Genomic DNA, 18,848 nt, shown 5'->3' on the forward strand with positions numbered 1-18,848 from the left:
CGCGGTGTCACCTCAGCCGTTCCCCCGGGCAGGGCAGCAGCCACCTTGGAGTCACCTCACTCGCCATGCAGCGGTTACCTCAGCCCCCGCGGGGGTGCCCCGGCCGCCATGGCGGCGGCATTACCCCGGGTGCCACCTCAGGCGTGCATGTACCAACGTGCAGCCATGGCGGCAGCGGTACCTCAGATAACGCCACACACCCCCTGTGAGCCCAGGGCGGGCGGGCACAAACCACCCGGCTCCCTGCAGCCGGCCCCGGTCTCCTGCTGCCGGGGCGAACGGCGTTTTGGAGGTCCCACCACGGGGGCAGACACCGCCTGTCTTGAAGGTAGGAACTTCGCAGACGCTCCCTAGGCTCCGCCGCTGACCCTTAACCAGGCGAAGCGGCGCGTTCCGCTCCGCGGCACTTGGCGGACGCTCCCTAGCGCCTACAAAGGGAACGGGCGGCCGCGCTCTACGCTTCTTCAGGCGGCGGCACTTGGCAGACGCTCCCCGGGCCGTGCCCCCGCCCCCGCCGGAAGCTGGAGACGCTCCCTAACCCCTCCCGCGGGGGGGGGGGGCGCAGGTAAACATCCAAGATGGCGGCGGAGGGCCCGGACCCGGACCCAGACCCGGCAGCGGGGCCGGGGGTGCCGCGGGGCTTGGCGGAGGCGGACGGTGACAGGATGGGCCTGACGGACCTGCCGGGAGAGCTGCTGGAGCTGATCCTCTGCTGCGACGTGCTGGGAGCCGCCGACATCGGGCGGGTGTCGTGCACCTGCCGCCGGCTGCGTGAGGCGTGCCAGCCCCGCGGCAAGGTGTGGCGGGAGCGCTTCCGCCTCAGGTAGGGCCCCGCGGCCTGGCGAAGGGGGGGCAGCGGGGCCGGGCCACACCGGAGCCGGTCTAAGGTCCCCTGGGGCTGGGAGGGCCCGGGTGCTCCCGGGGTGATGGAGCCGAGCGGCCCGCGTCACCCCATCCCTGTCCCTTTTCCCTTTCTGTAAGGTGCATGCTGAGCCCAGCATGGGCTGGACGAGCCCAGCGGCTTTTTGGTGTTATCTAACGGGTGAGATGTGGATGTCCTCCCCGAGCAGGGGCTGCTGCAGGGCTGCTTCACCACCTGGGTCCCATGGGGTGGGATCGAGCTGAGCCCCTCGGAGGAGATGTGTCCTTGCAGCCCTTTCCATAGCGCTTGTGCTGCCTGCAGTCCCCACAGGCAGCCTGGGGTCTGGCACTGGTTTGGGTGTAGGGCCACACACGCTGGTGGTGTTGATGGGCCTCCCAGGCCCCACTAGCAGCTAACAGCTTCCAGAACAACTGCCAAGGCTTGTCCTATTGCAGGGCTGATGTGTTACAGCAGTAGTGCTTATTTGTAGTGCCTTTGGGAGAGCTATTTTCACAGAAACCAAAATCCTTTGGATTGACTTCTGCTGCTCCTGAGTTTAGATTCCCCCAAATGTGGTTATAGGGTGCCTGGTGAAAGCAGAGTTGGGTTGTAATTGGTGAAGCTGTTAATACTTTATCTGGGAGTAAAGCTTGAGTGATGTATGGCTTGTGCTACACTGCTTTCACCAGTCCTAGAAACACCACTCCTTCGCTAGGGCTGCCAGCCTATCTAGAATAGGGCATGCTCATCTGCTACCTGGTTTTGTCTGTGTTTTGGCACAGGACAAGTAGCAATATTGCTTTTCTTAATTGCCACTTGGCTTTCTCAAATGAGAGAATTATTCTCTTTTCATGGGTGAAAAAGACTACTGAACCGTTACAGCTTCCCCAGTTCACTGAGCTGTGGCCAGATCCTGTCACCAATTCAGTGCCTCTGGTTTCTGAAGTGAACCTGAAATGTTACAAATGGGTGAGATCCAGCAGCTGAAATGGAGTGTGGTGGGTGATTAGCACATGCTGTTGTCCTCCTCTGGCTTTGATAATAGAACTTTTGGCAGGAGTTTGCACATTGACCTTGTCGTCCTGGCTGGATTCCATCGTGAGTAATTGCGCTTCATCTTCCTAACATTTTCAATATCATTTCAACCCCAGAAATTACTCTTTCTCATCCTAAAATAAATGATTGTAATTGTTATTACGACGTGGCTACATTTCAGCAGCAGGTGAATGGCTGGGGAGCCATCAGCAGAGAGGTTGTTATGTAATGGGAAGTTATTTGGATAGTCTTTGACTTTATTTTGTACCTGCAATTGCACTGGAGTTTTATGATTAACTGGTAGTAAAATATTCTCTGTGTGTGGATGGACATAACTGTGTGGTTGGTTGGTAATGATTTTTGTACAGAAGTAGTGGCTTAAACATTTGGCCTTTTCTCTAGCTATAAAAATAAATATATGTAGATATATGAAAGTATACATATGCATATATATATATGAAATCTGAAAAGTCTAAGGCAATCCATGTAAAAAAAATGTTTTGTAAAAAACAGTTAATATTAACAGCATCTCAGTATGTGACATAAACATCCCTATAAATTACAAGAGGCCTTTCTCTCAGGTGTCTTCCATCTTCAGTGGTTCTTCTTCATGTTTCATACACAAATGATCTTGGTATGTTCAGAGCAGCTGTGGGTATTGCTGTGCTGGTGTTTTATTGCGCTAGGTGCTGGCTCTAATAGTCCCCATAACATTACCTGAAGTTAGGTTTTCAATTGAACCTTGAAACACTGCTCAGTAAACTGTGGAATGTGTTTTAGCTTTTGCACTTTTGGACTCATTAAAACAGGTACAACTTTCTTCTACAGGGAAGGTGTATGTTTGTTGGGGGGGGGGTGTCATAATTATTTGTTGCATTAAGAATGAACAGCAAAAGCATTTAGCTGTCACAATTTGTCTTCAGAATTCTGGTTCCCTCCAGTAGATGTTGCCACCAGCAAGGGCAATAGAGGGAGCTCTGTTTTGTGCATCCCTTTAATTAAACCCACAAGGCAGGAGGAAAAGCAGAGACAACAAATTCTCATTCTGTTAGATGACAAGTTAGTTTACATGTCATACTGCTTCAGAATGCCATACTTTGTTACTTATTATAAAACACTGCCTCTTGTCTGCCAATATGATACCTGTTGATCTTGCAAAGCTCTAGAGGACATATTGAAAGTGTATAGGATATTTAGGTATTGAAATATCTAAAGTCTGACCTTTTGAAGGCTTCCTGCTGACAGGCTTCAGGAGACCTTAATTTTAACTAACCATCAAAGTAATCAACAAAATCATTTGGGTTTATGCTTTGGTGCTTGAGTCATTGGCTTAATTTATGCAATTACATTTAAAGTTGTGCTGTGTCTTGGCAGTGTCTCAGCTCTTCATGTCACATGCTTACAATAAGTGAAGTTTCACAGCTTTGGAGGTTCTTCGTTATATGGAAATACTAATGAATGTATTCACTTATGTCTTCTTGTGTAGATGGCCATCGCTGCTGAAATACTATAGTCACACAGATGGTGTTAGCTGGTTTGAAGAATACAAAGCACGGCACAATGCTGGCTTGGAAGCCCAGAGAATTGTAGCTTCATTCTCCAAAAGGTTCTTTTCAGAACATGTAAGTCATCTTGTATAAATATGTGCAACAACCCCGCTACTTGTTTAGTGTTTTTATTGGTTTGTCTTCCCCTCTCTCTTCACATCTTTTCAACTATGCCATCAGAAATTTTGTATTTCTTCACTTTGTATGAAAATGCTCCATCACCAGCCAAAAAGGGAAGGAGCTCAAAATGCAGAGGTGCATAGATTCCAAAGCACGCTCTGCATATGACATTCAGCTGCTGCTGCTGCATTTTTAAAAGCTCTTTGCTCATTGCTGCATGTTGAGACCTGGCTCTGGGAACTTTGGAAGGACCAATAGTTTGTTGACACATACCACAGCCTATGAGTCTATCTCGCTGCAGGTCTTGTGCAAGAATGTGTCCTGCAAGTTGTCAGAAGTCATTTGAAAACACAACCAGACACAGGTTCACTGAATTGGAGATATGCATAAGATCTAGCGTGCTTGTGCTGCTCCATACACCCACTGTAGGAACCCTGAACGCTGTAGTAGTTAGTTCAGATTGCTGTAAGATGCTGCCATGGGGCTCTCAGTGGATCCTTGTAATGAATCCATAGACTAGAGACTATAAATACTTGGTGAGCTGGGCACACAAACTTAAAAACCTAGAGAAAACTTGGTTTTGAGACCTCTTATTAAATTATGTTCTTTTGAGAAGAATCTGTTGTACTTTGCGTAATTCACTGTCTGCTTTGGCAGGTTCCCTGTGATGGATTCAGTGACATTGAGACTCTTGGGTGCCCAAGTCACTTTTTTGAGGATGAACTGATGTGTATCCTTAACATGGAAGGAAGGTAAGAGAGTGAGGGGTTAGGAATGGAAGGGATTTTTCTCCTTTCAGTGGTTGAAGGAGAATGTCACTGTGGTGGATGCCTGACCTCAGCTTCTGTCCTCCTTTAACTCTCATAAAACAACATCCTCAGGCCTACCAAAGCTGGGAAGTATTGCTATGAGTTTAGTTTCAGAACAAATGTAATATTTCCAGGAGAAACCATGAAGACTGTTCTACAAGAAGGAGTTCCTCTGGCTTTGTGTTACTGTTTGTTGCTTGTTTCCTTGTCAGTTCATGACATCTCTCGGGACGACGGTCCATTCATCCTTTTCTCTGTAGTAGTTTTGACTTAAGGACATCCTCACATTTCTCTTTATTTGAACCTGGATCAGTTTGCTGAAGTCATTTGCAGATGAGGACACAGGACAGGAGGGAAGCAGGAATACTCAATGAGAAGTATGAACCCCTGTGTCATGAAACTACAGCATCTTTTTTTTTTGCCTCTTGTTGCTTTTCTTGGCTATAGTAGGTCAGTGCAATCTTTGCAAATAAGCAACTGAGTTGAATTCAGCCATTGCAAAATTTGCAGCTCTATAAACTATTCACACGGGTGAAATGCCAAGCAGGTCAATAAAACTTCTGGCTTGCATCTGCCTGGGTATTCTCATCACCGTGGTTAACACTGAGCGAGATAAGTCACTGATTTACTTGAAGCTTTTTCTGCTGGTAGCATATAAACCATGCTGATCTTGCCATGATACGAAGCAGCAATAGATTGCTCTTGATGCAGTCTAATAGCCTTGGTTAAAGGGACTGTTAGTAGAGCTTGGAAGAACATAACTGTAATGGCAGTCATCTCATTTTTTGACTTTTCACATCCATTTTATTACCTTCTCTGTTTGAACTGGGACTAAACATCTCTCATTTGACAATTGGTTAAAAAGCCTTTGAGCCTTTGCACTGGCCAAATGCCTCCCCATAAAGCAGAATTGATGCTAATTACACCCTGATTAAACTGTAGTTATTGCCATTCAGGAGCGTTAGGCTAAATCATTTCCCTGGAAGATATCCCAATAAAGCAGTTGTCCCTGTCGAGCATCCCGATTTATTGGAAAGAGGATAGTGTTATGATTGTTCTGTGCAGAAGTACGGAGAAGGCTGATCTGACCTGCAGTCTGGAGGAGAGGAAATGTAAGCAGGGACAGAGGGTGGCTTCTGAAGAAGGAAACTGGTCTTGTTTTAAACACAACGGGGACAAAGCACGGGCATGAGTAGAATTCTCCCTTTGGGTTTTTGGGGCCAGGGCTTTGTGCCATTCCGAACTACTCAGCTCAGTGAGGCACTAGATGGCCCACTGCTAAAGGCCAGAGCTTTGATGGTGAGAGGATACTTTAAGATTGACTCTGGAGGGATCCAGTCAGAGGGTAATGTTTTACGAATGAAATCAGGACTTCAGTCAGAAATTCCTGAGCTGCTTTGGTTAGGATCTGTGTTGTTTCACATGATACTGTATCCTCTCAAGATTACGTATTGGTGATAGGTTAAAAAAGAGAGATGATAGCAGCAATGTTTTGCTTATATTGTGCTTTTTTGATGACAAATTTCCTTTTAACACTTCATTGTTGGTTGACTCTTCACTTATGACAGTGTTATCAAATTAATTTAGCAAAGCAATAGTCTTAACTTGTAAACCTGTATTCACTGGAAAAGTGAAAACAAATGCTCACCCTTAAAGTGCCTGTTTAGGGCAGTATTGCTTTCTGTATTTAAATGTGCAGGAAAGGTCTCACCTGGAAGTACTATGCAAAGAAAATTCTCTACTTCCTACGGCAACAGAACATACTGAAAAACCTGAAGGAATATCTTCAGCGCCCAACTGATCGGCAGTCGTTTCTGGAGGGTAAGAGCACCTAATGGCAGCTTTCCATCATTTCTCTTCTACTTGGAAAGAGCCTTCCTTGCTTATATTTCAATTAGCCCTTAAACAGTGACTGAGAATTAAGTTTGCATTGTTGACGTAGCTGAAATCCTTAAAAGCCTGCAGTGGTTGCACAGTGTTGTATGGGAATGTCAGGATTACCTTAGCTTCTGACAGTGCTGTGTGCTTGAATCACTGCCTATGGACAGATGAGCTGAAAAGCAATGGAGAAAATGTTAAACACTTCTATTTGAGTCTTGAATAATGTATTGAAGCAATCAGCAGTAGCTCAGCATCCTCATTAGCTGACATTTCAGAAGCATTTTAACAGTGGCTCACAGCCTGAATAGGGTCCTACCAGACCAACTGATTTGATTTCAAGTCAGCTCCCTCTTATCTACTTTGCCAAGAGCTTCTCAGATAAAAGCAAGGAGCAGCCTGCAGGCAGGGGGAATTGTTACAGCTTGGAGCCTGTGCATTGTGATTTTTCTCTCGGGAAATATTTGCTATTGAAGCTGTGCAGTGTATCGCTGGGGGATGGATGGAAGTCCAGTCGAAGGGTGGGAAGGCACATGCACCTGATAGGAGGAAAGAAAAGGCTTTTCTGCTATTCATGTCCTCAGTCTGGTGAATTATTCTCCTCTTCAAGCTTTCTGTGGAGAATATAGTCTTCTAAATGGATCAAAAGCTGCCAGTGGCTTCTACGAGTCCCTTACTCCTGATACGTACCTCAAAAATGTCATACTAAAGAGTCTCTATCACCAAAGCTGGTTCTTGTTAGTGGCAATAGAATTTGAAGAAGAGACTGTGGTAGGGAAAGAAGGGAAAGCTAGAAGTAGCCTTTTCTGGAAATAACTGAAGCACTTAATTGTGTGACTTGATCGTATGGGTCACAAATACATGCATTTGTCCGCTGTGGAGGTACTGTTAAAGCACCAACACAGTCTTTTGTGAAGTTTCACCTAGTCAGCATGGGGAGCACTTTGGGGGGGGGGTTGTGTGGAAGAAGACGTTGCCTGGGCCCCTGCTGAAAGGTTTGAATACAGGCCTGTCATGGACATGTTATCAAAGCATGTGGGAAGCTGGAAGAGCAATTTTGCATCCAGGCAAAGTTCTTGCAGATGAATACAGTTGATGCCAAAGGTTAAAAAAGGTGGGAAAGAGCAGTGGTGACAAGATGACAAACAAGATTCTCAGAAAGGGCTATTGTTTTCTTGCAGAAGTTTGACAGAGGGGGCTTGGGCAGAAGGAAAATGACAGTTTCTTCTGTAATAGTGGATTTCTGACATGAAGATGGAGAGCAGGTGTGGAAGAGAAAGATGAATGTAGCAGAAAAGGGAATGATAGCTATGGAGGATGTGGCAAGAAGAAATCAGAACTGAAGCAATAGTGAAGTTGATATGATTTCAGGCTCTGAATAAAAACCATTGTAGATTGGGAGGACGCCAGGTGTGACCAGAGGGTTGGCTGGTTAAGCCTGGTCTAGCAGCATACCTGCTCGATGTATGAATCTATTGCTTTCCCTTCCAGATGGTGGAGAGGAGAATATTGAATTGGATTGGTATTTCTCATGTCAGCGTATTCTTTGCATTTTATGTGACAAATCCAATAAATGACTGCAGATTTTAAAAGGAAAGCTCTTATGTTCTGCTGCAATTGCTTGCTGCATGCCTGGAATTTAGAGCAGGGGAAACTAAGCCAAGAAAAAACTGAAGTCCTGTTTCTTATATAGCTTGTTTTTTGCAGGTGCTGTTTTAATTGATCAGTACTGTAACCCCCTGTCAGACATCTGCTTAAAAAGTGTCCAGGCACAAGTGGATGATATCACAGATAAAGTACGCAAAGTGCTGCGGAGTAGGAACCCGAGGCACCCCAGCTTGGCTTCCAAGGCAGGTACTGTACATAAACACAGGCTTTGCTGCAGAGCATTTCTGTAAGCCTAGATACAGGTGGAGAAGGTGAAGCTGTTGAGTTATTGATGCTTAAAGAGCTGTTGGACTTTATTCCCTGGGAAGCATATTCTGACATTTGCCTGAACCAGCAGTCAGGCAGCAGCCCCAGGGTCTCAATAGCCCAGGGTTGTCAGTCCATCTGATGCTGTCTAAGCAAAAAGAATTAGGAGGGGTGTTCTCTTTTCCTTTTTTTTTTTTAATTTCCCCATTTGTACCTGAAGATTTAAGTAGTCCTGATAAAAGGTAGGTGCTTTAACATCTCCAGAAGTTGGGCAGCATCTTGCTCTTTGGTTTATTAATAATCACTATTAAATGTTTGCTGTCTGTCAAATGGATGAATGGGTGGTCTGTCTGTACCTGTATATCTGGTGTGGCCAACCTGGGGCTCCCAAGCAGTGAAAGCACTCTTCCCATACCCAGACAGTGTGACGTGTCTGAGCTGCAGTGCTATGCTGGCACAGGGTGGTTAGGATCCAGTCCTTCAGCCACAGAAGGAAGCGAGGAATTGCTATGGCACAGCTTAGTTGCAGGGTGATCCACTGAGCCGGGCCATGTTGTGAGCAGAGCTCTACAGCACTGCCATGGTAAACTTCAGCTAGTCTCTTCACTATCTGAATTGTCTTGGCGTCCTTAGTCCTTGGGCAAAATTCGGGTATAAGGTTCATTGCATGAAAGTTAAGTACGCTTGTTTCCTCAGTCTTTATTTCATTGCATGTATTTTTAGGAGAGATCCTGATCCCAGAAGTGGAGCTTCAGCGGCAGGTGCTTGATGCTATGAACTGTGTCCTATATGAGCAGTTGAAATACAAAGGAAACGAGCTGGATTACTACAACTCCCTGAATTCATACATTCACCAGGTACGTGTATGTCAGGCAAAAAAACCAGGAGACTACAAAGCTTGAGGCATCCATTTATGGTGTTTAACTGTCTGAATATAGTCAGACAAATAATGCTCTGTCAGGTTGATGTATTTTCATCTGTAAAATCAAGCGTTGGGGGTTTCTGTTTTTTTCTTAATATTCCTCATGGTTTTATCATGCTTTTATCCTCAGGTTTTGATCCGCAGGACAGGAATCCCCATCAGCTTGTCTGTGCTGTATTTAACAATTGCCAGGCAGCTGGGAGTCAGACTTGAACCGGTGAACTTCCCTAGCCATTTTCTGCTGCGATGGTGTCAAGGAAAGGAAGGGTAAGTGACGTGCTGAATTTTGAAGTTATGCCCACAGTAATAAAAGCCAAAAAGGATTTACAAGTCCAGACCTATACCAGAATGTTGTATTATTTTCTTTCTGTAATTATAACCTATATGGAGAAAAAGATCAGACCTCTACAGAAGTTTTCCCAGAACTGAACTATGCTGCTGTTAAATGGTAACAGATCTCCTGTGTGCAATAATAGTAACCATGAGGTAATGGTTCTCTTACTTAAGAAAATTATGAAAAGCTGAAAAGCAGAAAAAAGGTGCTGATTTCATTTAACCTTCCGTACAGAACAGTTGCTGCAGGCCACTGCTGCTGTTCTGGACATTTATTTAATTCCCTGAGTCAGTACAGACCATGTCTTTGACCAGATCGTGATCAGTTTACAGAACTCTGTGGTTTGTGAATGACATCAGCAGTCCAAGAGACCCTTTTGGCACTAGGCTTCAGACGTCATATGCGTATGCCTTCATAATATAATCTAGCGAGATAGATGCAGCAAACCTGAAGGAAAGAACTGGCATGATGGAGTGAAATGTCCCTGTAGTTGTTCTGTCTCTTCCCATATATGTTTATCTGAAGCAGCAGCTAAGAGGACAGAGAAAGTACCAGGTAATCTCTTTTTAGGCGAGAGCTGCGGTAAGAGTGAGACTTGCTAACAAACAAGCTTCAGAGTGCTGAGGGAAGCACAGAAATAGGAAATCCTGCTGGATCATGAGACCCATCATCACAGTTTAGCTCCCTTTTTGTTTCCTTAGAAGCACTGATATCTTTGACTACACCTACATTGATGCCTTTGGGAAGGGAAAGCAGCTGACAGTGAAGGAGTGTGAGTACCTTATTGGCCACCATGTGACTGAAGAATTCTATGGAGTGGTGACTTCAAAAGAGGTCTTGCAGCGGATGGTGGGGAATCTCTTAAACCTTGGCAAGCGGTGAGTTGATCACTGGGCTTGTCTGGCCTCTGGAAAAAAGGGCCTAGAGTGTTCTGTCTGCATATGTGATTCTTCTTCCTCACAGTATGTGAGTGCTTTAGAAAGATGTCAGTCACCCCAGGAGATTTTAAGTTCTGTATGCCATGTTCCATTCTCTAGTTGCTTTTAATCACCTGCAGCTGTGTGGAAACAAGAATATTTAATAAAACTAGTTCTCACCAAGGAAATGGACAGGTCTCTTTTTGCTTTGTGAAAAGCTGATAGGCACTGTCCATCATTGAATAGAGACCTTCATTATGACCTGGTAAGCACAATCCACATGCTCAAATGGGCAATTTTAGAGATATGTTTGGTTTGTATGTTTGTAACAAACATCTGGGTTTGTTTTCAGTTGCCCCTGATAATCACATAGTCAGAAATCACAGAGTGAAAGAGTTGCTTTAGGGTTAATTAAGGTAGGGGTACAAAAGCAGATTTCAAAAGGAAATGGCTTGGAGAGCTAATTATACATGTAGGATTGTTTGACCAAGTGGAATATCAATGAAGCGGGAGGATAGATTCCAATCGGAAGTCATGTTGTAGCATTTTTTCCTGCTGAGCAGGCTGTTGGATGCTATGAGTGATGGTCAGTGCTAGAGTCACTGAATGAGCATGCCTGTACCTGTAGCATCATTTTTGGTGACTGTCTATGTACATCAGAGTACTGGGGACAGGGGTTAAAGAGCTAGTCTTACCACTCAGTTTCTTTTTTGCTGGCAGAGAAAGCACTGATCAGTCTTACCAACTCTTGAGAGACTCGTTGGATCTGTACCTGGCCATGTATCCGGACAATGTGCAGCATCTAATGCTCCAAGCTAGGTTATACTTCCACCTGGGAATCTGGCCAGAAAAGGTACCCTGCCACTTGGTTGTATGTTTTCTGATAGACTAAGTACTATTAACACTGGTCTATTGATTTTTGGACTACGTCAGCTTGCATTACAGTCTGCCACGAGTTGTTTCTGTGATAAATACAATTGAATGAGTTATCACATTTCAGAGAATCAATTTCTACTCTGTGAAGCAGGGAAAGCAGGATGATGCTTGCTTGCTTGCCCTAGAGGAAACTTGTGAGCACCATCAAGTCTGAGTCATAATTTATGATTTACTGCCCAAGCCTGACAGCTTATCTTGCAACCAATGCTATGGACTTTAGCTGTAAGTTACAAGAGCGTTCTGATTTATGCCTGGTTTTTGGTAGTGGTGGTAAAACTCTTGCTGGGCTCATATAAAAGCAATTACCTTATTAAAAAAGTTACAGGAAATTATCTTTTAAAAATACAACCAAAGCTATTCTCTGAAGCCTTAGGCAGACAGTCAGTGGCTCTTGTGAAAAAGCAACTAAATATTCTTGTCCTTGGGATTCTTTCTTAATCCCACCTTTACCTTAGCAACTTGAGTGCTGCTGTCTTGTGAATGTGGGAAAGAAGGTGCTGAGTCTTACAAGTTGTCTAAGTTGTCTAGATCATCTCTGTGCCTTTCACTGAATTAAGGCCCAGGGAAGAAGTATGTAACTCAAAGTACCCTTTCTTTAGTGTGTCACTACAGCAAAGAGGTGTTCCCTAGTGAAAACTCCTTGTACCGCTTCAGTGAAGCTCACGCACATGGGCAATGCCTGTGCCATTTCCAGAAGTGAAGTTTGGGTGAGGAGGCAGAATTACTGGCTGGACAGCTGAGCAGATGATAAAGCTCTTTCCACCAAGGTCACTGAAGTTCAGGACTGCTGGAGAAGCTGCCTTCTTTTTGAAGAACAAACTGTGCTGAGCTCGCCCTTGCTTTCTTATACCAGCAAATTTTAGGATCATCACATTAAAGCCAGCACGAACTAAGACATTGTGTACAGAGGGGACTCACTAAGCTGAAATAGCAACTGTATGTATGTAGGGGACAGCTAAGCGAGCCCCTTCAAGATCTTCCTTCCCCTTTCTGGCACTCAGTGATGTATTTGTAAAGCACCAAGGCTTTGCCTACTTGCGTTTTGCTGCCCCTCAGAGCAAATAATACAACATCATGGCTGAGTTTTCATATGGTTTCTCTGCAGCACATTGCCAGATGCACTGAAAATGTGCAAATTTGGACTTTGCAGTATTGCATCCAGTCGTTCCAGGCTGTTGGGTAGGATTTTAGCCAGCCAGAGAGAATGCTCTATGTCTGACAGAAGAGAAGATACCAGATTTAATAGAGGTCTGCCAGATTTATGGCAAGTGGTACAAAATCTTAAAAGTCAAGCCAAGTCGCACAGAATGTTGTCCTAAACGTTAGCAAATAACAGTAAATTAAATAGCCAAGAATCTGGCAGCTCTGGTCACTGTCAGGCCTTCCCCTTTCTGTAGGATTTTCCAGGATTTTCTCATCCTTCTCAAGATGCCAGCCAAAGAATTAAGGTGGCCAAGAAGCCTGAGCTCTGCTGCTTCTCATGCCGTCTTATTCACCTGTTCTTTCTCTGAATCTGTTTTTATCCACCTCTTGGCTGATGTTCATGCTCAACAGCATGAGATTTCTGTTCTGCTGCTGCTGCTCTGAACTTAGAATGACCAAAACTTCCTTGTATGATCAAGGAGACAGTCCCTTTGCCAGGTGCTGAAATGTGGCAGCACTTGAGGTATTTGATGCTGGGACAGACATGTCTGTCTTTTCCCAACCAGTTTAGACAGTAGTTATATTAAGAACAAGGAGGAAGACAAAAAACAAGAGTAAAACTTGTATTTCGTGCCTCTAACAAACTTGGCAGTGGATGCTTGGCAGTGTGCCAGAGGCTGTTGGTGGGTGGGTTGGTGTTCTGGTTTGCTACTTTGAGAGCACTTTTAGAGTTGGTGTTCTTCAGTCATCCTGAGAGAGCAGGTTCTGTGTCTCTTTTTCCCTTTATGTGGTATAGCATCACAGAGATTCTTTGCCCTTCCTTCTGTGCTGCCCTGTTTTTCCTCCATCAGGCTCCCACAGACATGCTGAGGAACTCTTTTAAACTAAAATGCTTCTTCTCAAGTACAGCAGAAGTCATCTGGGATGACCTTGCAGGAGCAGGTCAGGAGACTAGCAACAGTATTAACATTCCAGAAACCTTGAAACAGTCTTGTCAATGCCCTGTGGTCACAAAATGTGACATGACTAGCTTGTATGACTTAGTTTTAAGGAGTTATTGTGCTCAACAGTGCCCTTCCTTGGAAGTAGGGAGCTTTACAATTAGAAAAGGAGAGGACTGTGCAGTTTCTGCAAGCTAAGCAAGTGTAAAGAACTATTTGGGAGTGTGTACGTAGAGCAGAGGTTCTTAGTCCTGTGTGGAAAACTCATGTAGTGGACTGGCACTTAGGCCTGGGCGCTTAGACCCAGCTAAGTTGAGTAATATATCTGTATATATATGTAAGTATTGGGCTGCTTTAGAGACTTGTTCTGAATCCGTCTTTTTGGCTTGCTTGCTGAAGGTTCTGGACATCTTGCAACATATTCAGGCTTTGGACCCCTCCCAGCATGGGGCTGTTGGGTACTTAGTTCAACACACCCTGGAACACATTGAGCGGCGGAAGGAGGAGGTGGGACCTGAGGTGAAGCACCGTTCAGATGAGAAGCACAAAGAGGTCTGCTTTTCCATTGGGCTGATAATGAAACACAAGAGGTGAGCTCTTCAAAACCTTCCCCCCATTAGCAGGCTGTAAGGATGAGTGCAGAGGTGTTGGTTCTGACAGTAATGAGATGTTTTATCTGCCAAGGAGATACATGGAATGGAAAATGCCATTTGCATCTATGCCATGCACCTTGTAGGAAAATGGGAGCAGTTCCGTCCTTTGAGAGCAAGTGCATTCATTGCTGTTTGCTTGCAGAGGTAAAATTTCCACAGCCCAGAGCTCTTGAAGAAACATCAGTAATCAGTTTCTGATGAGGGACCATGGAACAGAATCTACTTCAGAAGAGACTGTAAGATTCCTAAGACAGCTTATGGATCTTTCCCTGTGCTATTATTATCCCCTCTTCCTGCATTGCACAGAGGCTTTGTGTCCCTGTCTCTACCACTCTGTCAGAGTGACATGCTAGCCCTGTGTTGCTTCAGCTAGTTCTCTGACTCGACATGTGGACATATTTAAGGGCATCAGTAGTGACAGTTACAATACCTCATGATGAATCACATAAATATGCTGAAAATAATGATGGCTTTGGTTCTGAGAGTTCAGTACTGGGATTACCACATCTGTGTGATGGGCACAGAGTCATTGCACAACACAGTAGGATGGTCGATTCCCTCTCTATTGTTTCCTGTTCTTCTGTTTGCTGGCTTAGAGTCTTTTTCCCATTCTCTTTTCCTTGCTCACATTTAGTTTTCCTTTGTCCTCAGCTGTTTGTTCCTGTCTGTTTATCCAGTCACTCCTGGTCATTTCTCCAGCCTCCAAATACACACACAATCTTTTTGTGCCACCTGACTGGAGGTTCCTGTCCTGTTTGTGCTGTATTAGTCTTGAGAGACAAGAGCTGGCTCTGGAGCTCTCACAGTCTTTGGTGTGCTATTTCTTTAGATATGGCTACAACTGTGTGATTTACGGATGGGATCCTGCTTGCATGATGGGGCATGAATGGATCCGGAACATGAACGTCCACAGCCTTCCACATGGCCCCCACCAGCCTTTCTACAATGTGCTAGTGGAAGATGGCTCTTGCAGATATGCTGCTCAAGGTGAGTAAGTCTCCTGTGTTTACTATCCATTTTAGAAGTACATTAGGAGAAAGGGATGTTTAAGGGATTAACTCTTTTAAGTATGAAACATAAACTGTAAGTTAAGATTGAGGTAGGAAGGAAAATGATTTTGAATCATGGCCTGCTTTGTTTGCTCTCCATGAATGAATTTTAAGGACCACTCTGGTGTAATCTCTTCTTGCCCAAGAAGCGTGTTTTGGATGTGATTGTTTTTATTGTGTAAACCATGATTGTTGCTTTTGAAAGAAGTCACTCATCTTTTACTGCACTCTTAAGTTCTGTCAGTAGCTCTTGCTCTTTGAAATCATGTTGTGCTTTGGGCAGGACCTCAAAACAGGATTTAGTGAGGGAGCAAATAAGCTTCACTTGTCAGGGCATGGTTCTGAGCAGCTGTCATCAAGACACTATGTGCCAAGAGCACAGGTAGCATGGATTTAGTGCCACCTTGCATAAAACCAGGACAAAAATTAGTGTCTCTGCAACTGCAAAGCAATGTAGAAATCTTTGTCACTCTTCATGCAGTATACCATAAGAAAGGAAATTCTTGTCTGTTGGACAGAATATGAGGTTAGGACACAGGAGGAAGTGTTGAACTGGGGTTCAAAAGGAAAAATAATAAATCTAACTCTGTATGCTGTAAACAGAGTGTTCCTTTGCCTCATGTTTGCTCTTCTCCCTCTGATCCAGAGGCATCCCATCCAGCTGGCAGGACAGCTGCACAGCCTGATTGTATTTTGCTAAGAGACATGGAAGCTGCTGGAGTGGAAATGCTGAACAAAATGCAGTTCAGCTCTTTCACTAGGGGTGCTCTCTAGAACGTCCTAATCCCTTATATGTGACCAAGAGGTGTTTGAACAGGAAGGGACACTCTCCTACCTTTGCAGGTGTAAAGTGCAGGTGTTTCCTGGTGTCCTGAGACTTGCTTTATATTCAGTAGATGAAGCGGGGACTGGGCATATTGCAGCTTCTTATGCCTCTTATTAGGCAGTACTTGACCTCTCAGGCTCTTAAAGACCAAAAATTCTTGATATTAAACTATAGAGTCATACAATCATAGAATGCTTTGGATTGAAAGGGACCTTAAAGCTCCTCCAGTTCCAACCCTCTGCCACAGGCAGGGACACCTTCGACTAAAGCAGGTTGCTCCAAGCCCCTGTGTCCAACCTGGCCTTGAGCACTGCCAGGGATGGGGCAACCACAGCTTCTCTGGGTACCCTCTTCCAGTGCCTCAGCACCCTCACAGGGAAGAACTATAGAATAATTTATTCATAATATATAATAAAATATGCATCTCATACTTGTTTATAAGCAATTAGACAAAAAAATGTAATACTGATTCTAGAGGACAGTGTATTTTAGCCAAGCTGTAGGTGACACTGTTGTGTCTGTGGCATATAACTGGTTTGATATTGCTATTGAAAGGTTTGTCCTTGCTTGCTGAAATCTTGCTGATGAAATCCCCTCTAAAATAGATCCTCAGATCACTTGGGAAGGGTCAGTTTCATAACTTACTGACCTGACTTTGTGGAGGGGGTGATAGTTTTTTACTGAAAGAATCTTAAGTAATGCAGAGTTTTATCTAAGCAGTTCAGAAATAACCTCAAGCTTATTATAAATAACTGCACCTCAGTTTGAGTCCTTCCTGTATATTTGTAGGTTGAGCGGTAGCTAATTCTAAACCACCTGCTTCATACAGTGAGTTTGATGTCTACCTGTCCTTTCTCGCCTTTTTTGTTTGCTCTGTGGCAGCCCAGGCCAGGTACCTGGCTCAGAACTTGCTATTCAGCATGTTTCTCAGGCTCCCCACCTAGTGCCAAACTCAGACTCTTCTCCCCTGCCAGCTTCTGTTTCATCACAGTGTTTTTCCCTCTGTTCACAGCTCAGTGCTCAGCTGTGCTTCTGCAGAGCATATTGGAGTGTCAGTTGTCTTCTGCAGTGGTGCAGTATACAAACAAGGTAGTTTGCAAGGACTGCACCAGCCCACTGAAGTGTTAGAAAGTGCTTGTGCTTTTGGCTGCACACAGACCTACAGTAGCTTCAAAGCACCTGTATGGATTAATACAACTTCTGTGTGCTGTCTGTAGTGAACTGAATAGTTTGAGACATGAATTATTCCTGAACGCATCCCATCTCGTTCCCAGCCTACCTTGCAGATCAGTCAGACTTTGGGACTTCAGCTGCTTTGGTTTCTACCTGTGTGTCTGGCACCGTGCTGGTAGAACTGGCATCATTTGGGGACTGCTGCAGGGCACCTGAACGTGTGATTTAGTGCTGGGCTGCCTCCCAGTCACACTGCTTTATGCAAACACTGCAGGAGCAAAGGGGCCCTCAGCTTGGGTTCCCTTTGTGTTTTAATGCCAGTGCTTCTACTGTTGTGCTTAGTCAGGTTATCTTGTGCAGAGGAGGAAATGGGCTGCCCTGGGAAGGAATCAGTGTGGTGTTCTTAGGGATTTTTCTCTTAACTCGGAGAAGTTTGGATTTAGGGAAGTTCATTTTGCTGTGTGAGAGATGCTTGAAACCAGGCTGGTGACTTAGAGCTAGAAAGCACTCAGCTCCTCCGCCAGGACAACCCTGTGCAGTCAGCCTCCCCTTGGAGCAACTGAGAAGGATCTCCTCTAGCAACTGGATCTCTCATGGGGTTTGTGGCAGAGAGCTCACTGTGGCAGCTTCTCCCTGTGCTTACAACCAGGACCTCTGAATGAGCAGGAGCAGGCCAGCATCCTGCTACTTTAACCTGATGCCAGACAGTGTAGTCTCAGGCATAAAACAGTTTTCATACTGCTAGTAGATGGGGTCAGCATCTTTTAGGACATGAGACTACGGAGCAACTGTAGTGGTGCACTCTGTGTAGTTTCCTGGATTAGCTTTTTGTCTTTAAAGAGTCAAGATGTGGTGTTTGTAGAGACAGAAACAAGACTTAAGAGAGAGGCAGGATTTATTGCCTTGCAGTAGGCCATTTTATGAGGTGATAACCCCTTGTTCCCTTTCCTAACAGAGAACCTGGACTACAACTCTGAGCCTCGGGAGATCCCTCATCCTGACATCGGCCGCTACTTCTCAGAGTTTACTGGCATTCACTACCTAGCAAATACTGAGCTAGAAATTCGGTACCCAGAGGATCTGGAGCTCACACGTGCTACAGTTCAGAAGATCTACAATTCAGGCAAGGAGTGAATGCAAAAGGCACCATGAGGACAGAAGCAGCTGGAGTGTAGCTTTACCCTCTTTGCAAAACTTGCATGGAAGGCAAGTTTGGTGACAATCCTTTGGCTTAATGCATTGAAAATTGCATTGAACTTTGTTAACTGGTGCTATAGCATCTTTCTGTTGCCTGCCTGCCCATTCTGGCCCAGAGGCACAGGGACACATTGGTAGTTGAGGCCAAGCTTAAGGATCTTGCAGGGATGGTCATGTTGGAAAGCGTGTTGTCCTTTGGAAGGATTTGCACATTCTACTTGTTCTGTGATTGTCTTGCCTAGAAGGTCAACTCGGTGAGATCCCTGGTGTGGAATATGGAAGAAGTCACTCTTCCAGGGAAGGAAGTTGCTTGTCCTTGCAGTAATGTGGGTTTTGTTTGGTTGTGTTCTGGGTTTTTTTTAATGTTTTAATCTCATGCAGGTGATAGTTTTTAAAGTCTCTTGCGTTTCACTGTTGTCTCCTCCGGTCTGAATTCTTGGTCAGGTTTTGCTCCCCCTCTGTAGTCTGATTGTTCATAGAGCTACCATTCCAATTCTGAATATCCTTATGGGCCTGGGAAAGAGCCCCAGCAACAAAACCAGTAGTAGCTAAGCTTCCAGGGGTGGCCAGAGCCCTGGTGACACTGAGGTCC

General features: G+C 44.9%; 1 protein-coding gene across 1 annotated transcript; it reads left to right on the forward strand.

Moving 5' to 3' along the window:
* The first annotated feature begins 578 nt into the window (after positions 1-578).
* On the forward strand, positions 579-18,667 carry FBXO21 (F-box protein 21). Its single transcript, XM_057414643.1, has 12 exons — positions 579-823; positions 3,384-3,519; positions 4,222-4,316; positions 6,073-6,194; positions 7,959-8,105; positions 8,889-9,022; positions 9,218-9,354; positions 10,123-10,299; positions 11,059-11,191; positions 13,758-13,948; positions 14,841-14,998; positions 18,015-18,667. Exons 1-12 carry the CDS (start codon positions 579-581, stop codon positions 18,191-18,193), a joined length of 1,854 nt encoding a protein of 617 aa, XP_057270626.1. The 3' UTR covers positions 18,194-18,667.
* The last annotated feature ends 181 nt before the right edge of the window (positions 18,668-18,848 follow it).

The sequence above is a fragment of the Pezoporus wallicus genome, unplaced genomic scaffold (assembly GCF_028554395.1).
Source record: "Pezoporus wallicus isolate ANWC-B61680 ecotype Strahan unplaced genomic scaffold, APGP_CSIRO_Pwel_v1 contig_10548, whole genome shotgun sequence".
Lineage (NCBI taxonomy): Eukaryota > Metazoa > Chordata > Aves > Psittaciformes > Psittacidae > Pezoporus > Pezoporus wallicus.